The sequence below is a fragment of the Syngnathus leptorhynchus genome, chromosome 12 (assembly GCF_054491065.1).
Source record: "Syngnathus leptorhynchus isolate UIUO chromosome 12, UIUO_Slep, whole genome shotgun sequence".
NCBI classification, from domain to species: Eukaryota; Metazoa; Chordata; class Actinopteri; order Syngnathiformes; family Syngnathidae; genus Syngnathus; species Syngnathus leptorhynchus.
This window is the reverse complement of record NC_141206.1, coordinates 4,690,820-4,705,394: the sequence shown is the minus strand read 5'-3', so window position 1 is coordinate 4,705,394 and position 14,575 is coordinate 4,690,820. Positions and strand designations below refer to the sequence as shown.

Sequence of the window (14,575 nt, the reverse complement as noted above, 5' to 3'; positions counted from 1 at the left end):
GTTATAAATCAAAGCATCTTACTCCACATGGCTTCCTTTTTACATTGCTTAAAGGGGCTAATTTATGTGTGAGCTCCCACTTCTCTGACACTTTCTAAGTAAGTCTGTTGAGGATCCCCTATGCACAATTTGGCATTTTCCAAGAGACAGACCACAAAGCTTTTTAATTTGATGCCTCTGCTTCCCTATCTGCACTCTGCGTGAAGGGGATGGCATTTGAGTAAGGGGGCAATTAACTTCTGTCCCAGCGGCTGATCTACACAGCAAGACAACCGGGACAGAAGACTTTAAATACCGAGTTGCCTTTTTTCACTCTCATTCTTGCCACGTTAATTTGAATCCAATTGTATTATTTTAAAGGATTAAGGAGCTGGCTATCGGTACTTTGTTATTCCGTTGTTATTTTAGCACCTCCAGCTATGGTACACATTGAGATCCATGTGCTTGTCATGATGTTTGAATTAGGTTGTTAAAGAGTCACAAGAGTTATTACCGTTACACCTCCGGCATCCCGCCTCACTACCAGTTTAGTCCTTCAAGCTGCATCTACTACACAGCAAATTCTGTGTTTGACACTTTTCACTGATCATGTGTCCGGAGTCACTGGGTTTAATAGTTGCAGTGGGATTCAATAGGAGTGATGTAGCAAAGGTTCAGAGATCTTGAAACTCTGTGTAATTGGTGTTAATTCATTCAGACATATTTAAAACACATCGCTTTATCAATCTTGAAATTAACCCATTCTGGTTTTTCACTTGAAACAGTACAATAATGACTCAGATCAACTAATGAGTGACCAGAAGTGGGATATTAAACAATGGATCCAGTAATTCTGCTTCATTTTAGTGTGCCAAAGTGCACAAAGCAATTTATTTGAACACGGAAGATTTTGATTAACATTAATGAAACGCTCAGCATCGTCATCGCCATTCTATTTAGTGGTTAAATAAATACTTATACCTTGATAAATACTCTTGTCAAATTCCGATTTGAATTCTGATGCTCCTATCGACCCCCAAAAAAAATCAGTTTATGATAGTAGTGATGGTAGCAGCAACATCCAAGGTCACATTTTCATCCCGATGAAGGTGAAAATTAAATTAACTTGAGACTCCAAGCAATAGCCGTTAACTGTGTCTGGTCTGTGGGCCGACGTCCGCTGCACTCTGCTAAACTTTTAATCAGTTATGATCAAGTAAGCATGCATTGTCTGCTGCTCACTAGCATTTTTAAAATTATTCTAAGGAAAAAAATAATCAGATGAGCCCTCACAGTGACATTTAGTGTTCTGATGATAGGGAGAGCCATACGTTTCCTTTGGTAGAAAAATATTTTTGTGGGTAATGAGACTAAAACGTCTTTGCTCTTTCTTTATGTAAGCACAAATAAACCCTGCAAAATTGCATGAAAGATGAAGACCACATACAACTAGATCACCACCTTGCGCAGTGGCCTTTTGAAAACAACAGCGTCCTTTGTGCCCACTGCACACAAGAGCTCACATTTCCTTGATGAATCCAACAATTGTTGCATTTCTTTTGTCTGTACTGAGGGCAAAATGGGTAATGATTAAACAATTTCATTTAGTGGGCAGCAGAAAAAAAATTACTTTTCGATTTTTATTGTACCATTAAGATGTACAAATTAAAAAAGAAAAAGAAATAAGAAAAAAATCACTTTTAGATTTTTATTGTCCCATTAAGATGTCCAAAGTTTTGTTAATTTATTTTGCATTGTCAGCAAAATCAGCTCACCACATTTAAGATAACTCAGGCTGACACAAAATCAAATATATTGGCACTATGAAAAATGAGCTAGTAAAGCCAAAACGCTCAAATTGAAACTTTCATTTTTAGTCAGTCGGTCATAAATTTCTTGCTGGCCACTGGAGTATGAAACCCAACTGTATGAGTTTCATCAATTCTTTGTGCCGCATAGTGTTCTCTGGAAGCTGTGACGGAGAACATAATGAACAAACCTCCTCGGGCACAGTAGAGCATCTGATGCGGTTATTTGGGGGAGGAAGGACGAGAATAATTTAGGGGTCAATCAACAGCAAGCTGCCCGGAAGTCCAGGTACAGTGCTGAGAAATGAAGACTTTATAGTAATCCGATCCAACATCAAATCTGCGTCGGTCAGGACAAACAAAAATACGAAAATAAAAATCCTTTCCAGTGCAAATGGCTTCACCACGGATCAATATATGTGGGCTGCTTCCAGTAGCCTTCTTTCTGTCATCTTTTGAACAGTGGCTTCGACTGCTTACCCACCAAATGGTCGAGAATTATAACAAGAAGCACATAATTGTTAAGTAGATGGAAGATGATTGCTTTAATGAAATGGAAGTACAGATCTAAAACATTGGTCAGGGATAAAGTTGAAGAGTCAGGTTAGGTCATAAAAAACGTTTTTATGTTTCATGGATACCTGTTCAATCCATCATCCAAAATTCCACAGAGCGTGGCAGAACTGCAAACTTACCAAGAAATGGCCATCACATAAAGTGACAGGCTGGGGCGTGGAGATTATTGATCAGAGAAGAACATCATAACTCTGGAGAAGCTTCAGGAATGCACAGCCAATTTAGGACAAGCTTAGAGGGCACATAGTTGAACATTATGGCAGTAAGTCAAAAAGAAAGCCATAAGTAACAAAAATATTATACGTGCATATGACATTTACATCCCATGAATAAACATTCAAGCAAATGGTCTACATTTACTGACCGTCATTTTTCAAAGGCTGCTCTGCGGATAAAATAAGAATGTTATTTTCCTGCAACCTGTTATTGGTCAACATGCGATTTCCAGGGAGACTGATGTTGGCTTGCAGTGTATTAAATTAACTTAATTGTCTCTGGAGCTGATGAATCATCTTGGGTATGTGATAAATTGGCACCGTATTGTAATTATATTTGCATAATGTCTCCGCGCTCCATTTCCACTGCAACGTGCTCTGGAAAGTTCCCCACTAACATTTCTTGTTGACTTTGGAATCTTTCAAACGCCCACCAAGTCATATTTCGGTGTCTCCCCGGGTGATGTTAAGTTATTTTCTAGACCTCAAGGAGCCTTAAGCAATTAATACACAAGCAATGAAAACCTTTCATTATTTTACATGGACTGGGAAATATATGTAAAATTTGCAGCAAGTGTTAACAGTGTATTTTACCTATTCGCAAGAGTACAAAAAACGATAACCACGAAAAGACTTCAACTGAATTCATTTCTGTCACAATTTAATCTCATTGCGCAATCATACATAGTAATGGTAAAATAAATGTAATGCAAGTTTATATTAGAGTGCTAATAATAGTGAGTGCGATACAAACAAACAAACAACAAATAAATAAATAAATAAATAAATAAATAAATAAATACATGAATACATAAATAAATAAATAAATAAATAAATAAATAAACAGGAATATATCAACAAAAAATGTTTAGAATGAAAAAACAGGTCTTAGCTTCCAAAAAGTGTGCTCACAAAGGTGAGCATTTTTTTTATTTTAGGCTGCACTTGATCCTCATGCAACTGTGTACATGTGGCACATGCTCATATCCCCAAATGCAAATATCCCCTCCCAGCCCCCAATACTTGAGATCATCGAATTACAACTTTACCATTCAATCAAATAAAGTAGTCAAAAGCTAGCACTATTTGCTAATGCTTTCTCTGGCCGAGCTGGTCATGCCACATCATGCACATTTCCGAAATCATAGCCATGGATTCAATGAACATTAATCAGCATTATAGATGGAGTCTCAACATAATGCAAGATTATCTTGATTACTACACAGGGCTTGCAACTTAAAGTAATTTCCCACACAATTATGAGTGTCTACATTCTGCTGTTTTGTCTGCCTACAGAGTTCACATGGGCACAGCACTGTTTGATCCTGAAACACTCAACGCTTCTTAGTCACGGGCCTGCGCTCAGTATTCTGCCGACGTCTGCACCCATCTGAGAACGGCACATGTCCATTTGATCCCTTTAACTTTTAAAATTCCACTGTGCCACTTAAAAAGGCCATCAAAATTGCATGGCTATTTACTTAAAGACCGAACTTTGGTGCTATATGCATGACTACTTTCCCTTCAACCATTGGTATCAGCAGAATAGCTCCCTGTGGACCAAGATGGACTTTCATTTATTAATTGATCAACTTTCTTCTCCCAGAGGGGCTCTGATTAGACACGGGTAACGTGAGATTAAGGAAGTGCATAGTTAATTTAAAGGTTAAGGCATTTTTTTTTAAATTATACTAAGTATATTTTATTACATAAATACCACCATGTGCTCGGGTCTGAAGTTAATACATTTTTCTTTTAGTTATATGTCATCAGGAATGGTTGGGGGAGTGATCATCATGTTTGCCTCACAGCTCTGAGTTTCCTGGTTTTAATATCAGCTCTGCATTATGACCCAGTGCTTGCATGAATGTTTTGCAGGTACAGATGGCACATGCAAAAATGGCGATGTATCCTGATTTCAGCGCAGGCGCAAGGCTCCCTTTGCCTCTTTGCCAATTTGGCACACCTCTCTGAATCATGCTGAGCGTTGTGGCGTAGCAAGGCTGTGTCCTTGAAGATACGCTCGCTTCAGAATAACTTTGGTGGAGGAAAATTGGTTTATATTTCCGTCTGCTCTAAACATGTCTGAATTGTGGCGCAGCTGGTCTACTGTGATTTTGGTACATTTCTGAGCCACGTGAGTAAATGCCATTCTATTTCATTCATAAATACGAAAACATTGGGCATCATTGCCTCTATTGGAAAAATTAGTGCATTGAACTTATTGTTATAGTTTCAAAATCATCATACTGGTTGGCACGCTTAACGGGGCGGTAGAGGGGTTATGTGAACCATTTGCGCCAATAGATACATATTAAAATTGCCAGCGATGATCAGCAGCTTTCTGTATTTAATGAAGGACCCAGTGCCATTGTCTGTTGCCACATCACTTTGGTCAAGCATGGATTGCTGCGTCCTTTTCCACACATATCTCAATCAGTGATTTGAGTGCGTCACATTTAAGGGAATAAAATAAGACACTTGTCAAACATTGAGTGTGCACGCTCACAACAGTGCAAACTGCCCTTTTTCAATACATCGGCTTGTGCATGTCTATGAAATTAGTAACATGCAATGTTACACAGATTTATTCTGTGCCATGCACTGCATCGGATATGCTCTGGCCAGGAATAGTGGGCTAGGAGAGGTTCTCGTTTCCCATAATGAGGACCAAGGCTTTAAAAAAACAACATGAGCTTGATGCACATCCCTGTTGTGTTGTTTATCATGAAACTGACAACTTACATATTTGTTGTCACCGTCTCTGTGCCAGAAAACTTTAAACATATATGTGCCTCTGTTGTTTGACTAATTTGAGGGTGCATTTCCTAACTTTAACAAGCCGCAGTCATTAATACCACGAAATAAATGACCTATCTAATAAACCAAAGCAAACCCATAAATACAATGGAACAAACAAGGGAAGGTGAATTCTAGTATGATTAGCTTGGCCTGTCAGAATGATTTCAAGTGTTAGCTCCTCTAGTGGGCCGTTACGCGTCGGCCTTCATCCCACTCAGGCTCTAATGAGCTATGATAATTTGTGTTTATCACTTTGAAGATTCCGCCTGTCTGGAGCAGGTCAGCGTTTGGTTCTATCTCTTCGGCATGCCTTAAGTGTGAAAGGACAGATTCATATTTTATTACGTCCCCGTGGCGAGAGAAGTGAGCTATAGATAGCTCAGTCCATGCGACATAAACAGTCACGAGGACCCGTAAGACATCCAAGTGGAGGCACAAGCCGGCAGACAGAGGCGACATGTCAACTTGAGATGGGACGCTGCGATCACATGCTTTGCAATGACAGAGACCTGAGTTGGCGTGTTTAAATCTCACTAGAAATAGACTAGGTATATTATCAACAAGCACTGAGATGAATCCTTCTGACATGGGGCTGCACGTTTCTCTGTTGTGTATTGTCTGGATGTAATTTTCCCAAAAGCTAGTTGTCTTCTGTAGTCATTTAATAGATGTAAATGAAACATCTTGAGTCTTCCTTGAGCTGGGTACTTGGGTAAACTGAGCACATGATGAAGAAGAGCTTTAAAAATATATAACTGATAAATTTGTGTGATAATTTGAAGATATTCTCTTTTTTTCCAAATCCTCCAAGCTGTTGAATAGAGAATATGCAGACTCCAATTTTACCTCGCTTTTTGAACTACATGTTTGAATAGACCCAATATGTCGTCATATTTCCATGCAGAGAACATTGCCTTTACTATTCCATAAAGCACTGCTTGAAAGCAGCACCTTGAATGTGTGATGTGTGAGCAGTCATCACTGTGAACGTTGCCTCGGGAGTGGCGGGGCTAGCCGTCTTCTCATAAAAGAAGAGGAAGAGAGTGCCAGGAATGGTATAGAACATCCTATCCATCATCTTCCGTCTTTTCCCCAGTGGCACTGAAACACATAGGGATGCATTGGAGCATGTCAGCTTCCGGTTTACAGCCCATAAAGATATTAGAAGTAGAGGTCAGTGAAATAATTCCAGACATGAGTATTGCTTTGTTCTTCGACATGATTGGGACCGGGATGTCTGAAGTCTATTCTTTGTTTGACAGTAAGCAATTGGAAGCAAAGACACGGGACTCTGCTTAATCTGTGATTCTCTATTTCTTATTCTACCTACGACCCGTGGGAGTTATATCTGAATGGATTTGTAGTTATATTATATACAGTTTGACAAGTTTTTCTCAGCCATTATTTTTCAGTATCTTTTCGCATTTATTTGCAATTCTTTAGGGAAATGTCAAATCATAGCTATAAAAAGCAATAGAACAAATGTTTTTGTACTGGATCCCTATGAATCTTTCAAAATTACTTCGTGAGTTAGTAATTTTATCGTTGGTCCGTTTAGTATCATTTTGTAAAGGTTCGAGGTAGGGTGTTTGAGTTTGGGTAAGGCTTCAGGTTTGGGGATGCAATTTAGGATTTGAAGTGTAGGTTTGTGTTTGGGTTAGAGTTTTAGAGTATAAGGATTAACCATTTTCCAAAACCATACGGGTCATATTTAGGTGATAGTTTCAGTTCTAGTAGGGTTAAAGGTAAGGTTAAGTTGTCAAGGGTTAGGGATAGGGTTTATCATTAAGGATTGAGATAGTGTGCGGCCAAGGGTTAGGGATGGTGCCTCAGGCTTATTAAGGTATTCTCTTCGTTATCTTATCCACCCTTTCCAGAAATGAATCATAAAACGGCAATTAATCATTCTCAAGAGCATAAAGCTACAATAAATATTTAAATACTATACAGGTCAGATTTAGCGGGGTTAGAGTGTTAGGGTGAGGGCTAGTGTTTGAGGGTTAGAGGTCCAAGTTGGGGGTTTTGCCATTTCGTCCTTACAAATGTGCTTATTGCTCTCCAGGACTCAGTAACTCAATGGCGGATGATAAATAATGCAAAACTCCACATATATTTTGCAAGACAGCCTGGATTTCCGGGCTTGTGCCAACACTTGGCGCTTCCTCATCTTGACACCGCTTGGCCCTCATCTACCGTCTCTCGTCTCTTTTAGACACTCTCCATTCATCATGCATCCTTTGTCTTCACAACACTTTTGTCTTTGTCTTTGCACCTGTCTCAATGCTTAGTCTGTTTTCGTGTAGCTGTCACAAATCTGGAAGCAGCGACGTCAATGCTTCCTCAAATTGCTATACTCGACTTCTCCTTTTGGAACAATGGCACAGTGGATAAATCACCATGGGAATCAAATGCTTTGGCTTGAAACCTTCTGCATTTCATCCTTATTGATCGGCTCTGCCATCATTTGCTCTCCAAGGCGTGAAGGGGAAGACAAAAACAAGGCAACACTGATGCAACGTGATTGCTTTACTTGAGCTACAGTATGTGCGTGCACATGAAAGGTAGGACTACAAAAAGAAAAACGTTTGTGCGGATGTAATTTCTCGGATTCATTCACCCCCGCCTCTGCGGATTTTTTTTCACCCTCAAATTGAAACAGCAGGGAACCAACAATCTTAAGAAACATTCCTCGTCATTTCACTTGTGGCTGCATCCGCTCGCATGAATACAAATGGTGTTCAGCTGTTAGTGAAGATGGATAAGAACAAGACAAGTATGCATGCGGAAAAAAGGTTGCCATTAAATTGGCATTCAGGCATAAATGACATGCTGACATTTACTTTGATGTTCACCATAACGTGAGCCTCTCTGATGTGATGGGCAAAAACAAAACAAAGCATGTTTTCATTGGCAACAGACAGGGTATCGTGAGTATAATTTTTATTTCAGGTCAAGACAAGTTTTTGACCATTTTTGCTCTTCAGTTTTTGGAAGCACATTCCGTTGCCCATGCCTCACCAATTGACATTAAAGATGTTGAGCCTCATAATCTTTCGCTAGAGGCTTTTCAATAACGGCAAGTCCAATTGTCGTATTTTTTCTCTACTGTTTATCATCAACAGGTTCACAGGTTAGCTGGAGCTACACTGGGCTACTCCCTGAACTGGTCACAAGCCACTCCTATCAACCTGAAGTCTCCGCATTATCTGGTCCAAGATGCTTAGTTCAGCCCTTTGGATAAACTTTCACTGGTTCACTGGCATTCTTGGTCATAGTTTGTCAATACTACACTTATTGCATTCCATTTAAATATTCAAAATATTGTGCTTATCAGCCAAGGTCGTCGACACTGGTCGTAAATGGAGATACTCATTTAATTATGTTGTGTAAAAGTTGTCATGTACAATTTCAACAGGGCATGCAGAAGAACATAAGATTACCAGGAAATTTTCCTAGAGAGGTCTTGCTCCTTCTAAGCTTCTACCCAGAGATCAGTGAAATTTTAGCACTGTAAGCCAGATTGTAAGCCACATTGTTTATTTCTTCAACATGCCCGAGGGTGCGAGGCTTGGTGAGACAACTTTCGATTGTTACTTGGTCTTGCTGAGACGTTCAGTGTAGACATTTTCCTTCCCAAGTCGGAGAGAAAAAAAGAGTCATAAGCTATTAGTGGAGAGTGAGAGAGAAAGACTTGGTCAAAGGTTTTCGTGTCTGTCGGCAGCAATTCCCTTCGGCTACATTAGCGATTCAGTGAAATCATTCTGAGTGTCTTATGCATTATGGTCCTTTGGGGGACAGCTTTTCATATGTCTATTCTTAAATGAAACAATACTTCCAGGAGCTGCAGATGATTTTTAAGTAAAATTAACACCTGATTCTTCGGACTAGCCTTTCGCACCCCTGCTATTTAACTTCTTATGAGGTAAATACCAGTATTAAAAGCAGAATAGGGTTACATGTATTTGATCATTAAGTACAGACAGGTAGAAGTAGTATTTAACAGATATTATTATTGTTTTTTTTTTAAAGGTTAAAGGGCATTTTAATGAAGCAGGGTCGAACCATTCTCTCTGCTGGAAGGAAGAGCCGCGGAAAGCATATCTGTCAGTCAGTGCCGTGGGCTGAAATTGGCTCTAGGCCCCTTGCAACCCTGCACAGGATAAGCATGATTGATGATTGATGGGCAGATATGCGTTGATGGATGAATGCACGGATGCTGGATGAACTATGTTGCAGCAACAAACCATAGCATTAAGAAAACAAAGCAAACTGGTAGGATTGGGTGCAAGCAATATTAATTCTTACCGGTTTGGCTGTTTTGCATCAAATAAATAAATAAATACATACATAAATAAATGAATAAATGTAGAAATTAATAATTTAGTGAATAGTTTTGTTAGTATTATTAAATAAGTGGTTGGTTGTCATCACTTTTAAGTCAATTGTAAATATTTAAAATGAGAATCATTATTTACAAATTGTCCTGCCTGGCTGTTCATTTTAAAAACAGGAACCAAATAATGACAGCGTATTATTTGAAAAACTAGTCACAAATCTGGACAAGAGAAAGTAAACTATACACGGGAAGAATTCAGTTTGGAATTCCTCCAATGACATGAGGGAAGTGCTATGTAAACACTTTAGATGTTATGGAACTCAGCAAAGTGATGTAGTGGGTAGCGGATTGCATCAAAAGGCTTCTTAGAAGCATAGTATATATTTGTTGCACACATGTTCTGCTGTAGATAAGCTGCCAAACGCAGTCCTCTTCAATTATCCTTCTTCCATTAGCTGGGAGTCTTTAGATTGCTTCGCCTGGCATTTTGATTTTTTTTTTTTTTAGAAGGTCAGGAGTTTTCACAGAGGGAATCAGTGGTTCCAACACAGCCTTCACATACACTAAGTAACAATGATGGATGTCTTGAGAGAGATACTCTCTTGGCAGCTATGGGCTTGTTGGATCTGAGAAGCTTTGATGAGTGGAAATCCCTATAGTCTAGGAGTCTATATCTGGACCAAAAAATACAGGCAAAAGTTCACGTGTCCTTTGGAATTGCTCCTGCGTGCCACATGGGCATCCCTTGTAATCAAGGTACTGAGGGGTTCGCTCCAAATTTTAAAGCCTGAAAAATTAAAACTGGTGTTGGTGAAATGGCATAGTAAGTAATCATCGAAGGTACACTAAAGTGCACTCTTTTGTCTGATGGAAGAAACCTGAAGTACACCTTCACATGAGGACGTCAAGAACCAATTGATTAAATGTTCAGTGAATTGTCTTTCCAAGGGCTTCGATTTTTCCACATCTCTTATTGATTTTCATTCAAGAAATAATGTAAGTAGAATTCTTCTGACCAAAGGCTTGAACTCCACCTTCACAAAATGTAGATAATGTTTTAAATGTTAGCATTGTCAAATTTGTCAAGTGCACCATTGTTTAGTGTAAAAGCAGAAAACTATAGCCTGGCTGACATTCGATGATTGATTCCATTTTTAGTTATTGTTCTACAGAAAAACAATACCTGCCACTTTAGGTTCTGTCTGGGGTTTGACTTTTGGAGCATCTTTTCAAGCCAAGTTAAACCGAATGTTGAACTGTTTATATTGTCAGGTTCTGCTCTGCCTTTTCGATTCCAAAGTCAGAAGAGTTTGTCATAATTTCCATTCAATGAATGTCTGGTTTAATTTGGAAACAGGAATTTCAATTATGTAACATTGTCGCATTGGGACAATTCTCCCTCTTTACCTTCCTCTTTCCTTTGCCTTATTGTACTTATTTGAATGCTTGATTGTGATCCAAATTGCACTAGCAATATTCCTGGTGAGAGCCCTTATGTCAGAAAATAATTGGGGCGGGGGGGGGGGGGGTTGGCACAGAGTTTATTATTGTTTTCAGTGTGCAAATGTAAAACTCCCATCATAAACACACAGATGTATAAACAGTAACCAGGTGTCTTTTATTTGCTTTTATTAGTTTTCTGAATCTCCATCCGCTCAAAGTATTAGGAAATAATTGACATTTTTTTGTCCTTACTGAAATTTGCCTTGATTTGATGTTTTGTTTGATGTCATCATCAATTACTCAATGTCAACTTTGTGCCGACAACGATCCAAAATAATATTAAAAACTGATTTATTATTTTTTTTCATGTTTTTTTAGATTTTTTAATTATTTTAAAAAGAATATAAAGCATCTGGTAAAGATAATAAACTATGTGATGTTTTTTTACTTAATTTTATCTTAAAAAAAATCTCAAAAACTGAACCAAATTGAGTCCAGTTTACACCAAAGCTGACAGAAGAGAGATTATTATTTTATTTTTTTTACATTTCAAAGGTATTATTATCTTTCTCATCTTCCAAAAAAGAAATTGAGCTATTATATCTTCTCTGGAGCTCAGCTGCAGGGATGCAGACACAGAACAACTCCTATTGCACCAATTCTAAAGTCTCTGCACTGTTCAACTGTGTGCTTCAAGAGTGATTTTAAGAATCTTTATAAGCTTTAAATTGTCTGAGCCCAGATGGAAGTATTTCATCAATTCGTAAAGTTTGAAGCAAAATTCACAGCAAAGCTGCCTTTTATTATTTTGCCCCCAGCCAGTGGCGCAGACAGATAAACAAAGTTTATTGTGTTTCAGTAATACTTCTCATATCAGGTCTGGCCATTATATGCCAAAATAAGGGAATGACCATACGTAGTGTCGTCAGCCTTTTTGAATGTTGAATGCCACAAAGGTCTCGCTTTTATTCTTTGTGTAAGATCATTGCGGTATGGCAGTTGACTTTTATACCCTCCCTTTTTATCTTTTAGTTTAAAGGAAAGTGAGCAGAGCTGTTTTTTTTCCTCTCTCGACTATACAGTCACTTTGCCCAAAGCGAGGTGTTCGGGAGTCATCAATCAGAATGACTGAGACTGAGCCACAAGAGGAAGCGTTGGCAGGATCTCTGTAGAGAGATGAGGCAATATTGAATTGATAGGATCCTGTGAAAGCTAGGAATATGAAAAAGTAATTTTTTTGTTTTAATGGGACAGGCTATTGTCACGTGATGCAAATGATGCTTCCATTCTAAATATGTCCTAAACTTATTTTCAGCATACTCCAGAATTGACTTTAGGAGTATTCCTACAATTTTCCTTGAAAACATTTTCACCAGAAAGTGTTATGAAGCATCTGAGGTTTTCACTCTTGTCATCCTCTGCTGCAGCCATTGACCCGAACAGAGAGGCGGTGGAAGATTTGATGCAGCGGTTCCAGGACAGCTTCCGCGTTCCTAAAACCCCGCCAGACATTTCACGCTACCAACACGTTATCCACAGCTCCTCTACCAGCCGCCGGAGAGTACCCAGCCACACCAGAGGTAGGACAGGAAATTATTTTTATTACAGGATAAATGTTACACATGTTAACATGTGTGTTTTTTAATATTGGGACATGGACAAAGTGGATCAAGTTTCCCCCAAATAGTATCTAAGTTGACTTCTAAGCACTATTAAATACAGATCAAGTGAACCCAAGAAGCTGTTTTGTGTTTAACTTGTGATTGATAAAAAATTGTGATTTTTGGAGGAATTGTGGGCAATTGGTCATCAATCTGGAGACAGACATTAGTTTGGATTTTTGGGGCTCTGATTCCCTTTTGTCACCTCTTCAAAAGAGGAAATGCCTGTCCTGTAGTATTTTGTGGGTGATATCAATTGACTGCATGCTTGATGGAGTTAAATATTAACTTTAACCACTTAGGTCAATTTTAATCTGTCTACTTCAATACACTTGCTCAGCAAATATACTTATTAGAGCAAATACTTAATTTATTTTTAAAAAAAAACATCTACAGAACATGTATGTAAGGTAATTATCCTTATTGTTCCCATACTTTGGATGATATAATGTTAATTTCTCATACTGCATCCCTATCCTCTTAGCATACAATGAATAACACATCAATTTACAATATCTATGACAGCAGATCTTTATTTATTTATTTTTTATTGAAGGTCATGTACATTCAATGAAGAATTGTCAATAAACATGTCCATTTAATTTATTTTAGGCAGTACAGGCATTGTAAATTACATTATTTTGAATTGATGAATGTAAATGATAACGTCCGTTCGACAAACCATTTTTATTCTTTTGTCTTAAGGTTGTTTCAATACATTTATAGTAAATGTCACTGGGAACAAGGACAAAACAAATAATGGGGCAATCTGCACAGTATAAAAGGTAATGTCCTCAGCTTTTGAGTGGGTGGAGGAACTGGCGGTATTGCAACCATATGAGGGGGAGGTTAGCTGGGTCAGTAAGCAGAATGAGACAATAAACTGTCATTGTGTCACTAATGGTCTTCATTTGCTCCAATGGCTGGCTGCAGAATGAGCTGATCATTTCCGTTGCTGTACTTCTAAGGACTAATGAGGGATTTTTTTTTCAGCTGAAAGTGCAGTATAATTCCCCTTATATAGCAAAGGACCAAAGTAAGCAGGTGCAATGTATGCATTAGGAGATCAGCATTTCTCAACGGTCGCTCAGCTGAAAAACTCAGGGACCAGTTTTGTCTGCTCAGCTTAGCTCTGCAGGTGTTAGTCTGCCCTTCCTCTAGTGCCATTATACATAACTCTGGTTTGGAATTTTGCTTTTAGATGACAAATTCACTCTCCTTCGTCAGCATGTGTTACCCCAGTTTGTTATTATACCGTCTTTCACGTAGACTCCTAAATGCAACAGCAACATTACAGTCACTATACTTGATACCATTTGTTCTGAGTTTACACGCACAATAATATCCATCACTTATATTGATTGACACCAGTATAAATGTGATTCATACACCAGTATGTACATTACGTGGACTCAACTAACGTTTGCTACTTGTGAACTTACCTGGAACATCCACATATCTATTTTATAACAAAACAGAAAGCATGCAGTTCTGATAAAAATGTGTCTTCTACGCTGATTCAAAAATCAATCACAAATGTGCTTTTTTGTTATTGTAAATTGTTAGCAAAGTCCCAACAGCCCCATGGCTGTTAATAGAGTTCCTGCAGTCACATTGATCATGTTAGACGGTAAATAATGAAACCGTTCAGCAAGTAGTGTAAACAAAAACACTAAGTAAATGAGGGTGAAAAAACATCTCATTTTTCTACTTTGTTCTACTGTATATAGATTAGAACAACATTAATCAATGATA

At 38.4% G+C, this 14,575-nt stretch overlaps 1 protein-coding gene across 2 annotated transcripts in view; it reads left to right on the top strand.

The window, feature by feature from the left end:
• The window catches only part of astn2 (astrotactin 2), a 145,284-nt gene that overhangs the window by 47,883 nt on the left and 82,826 nt on the right, over positions 1 to 14,575 (top strand). For both annotated transcript variants that reach the window (XM_085926468.1, XM_085926469.1), the window contains exon 4: positions 12,587 to 12,739. In XM_085926468.1, the coding sequence (XP_085782594.1) occupies positions 12,587 to 12,739 (153 nt within the window). The remainder of the gene's footprint in view (positions 1 to 12,586; positions 12,740 to 14,575) is intronic.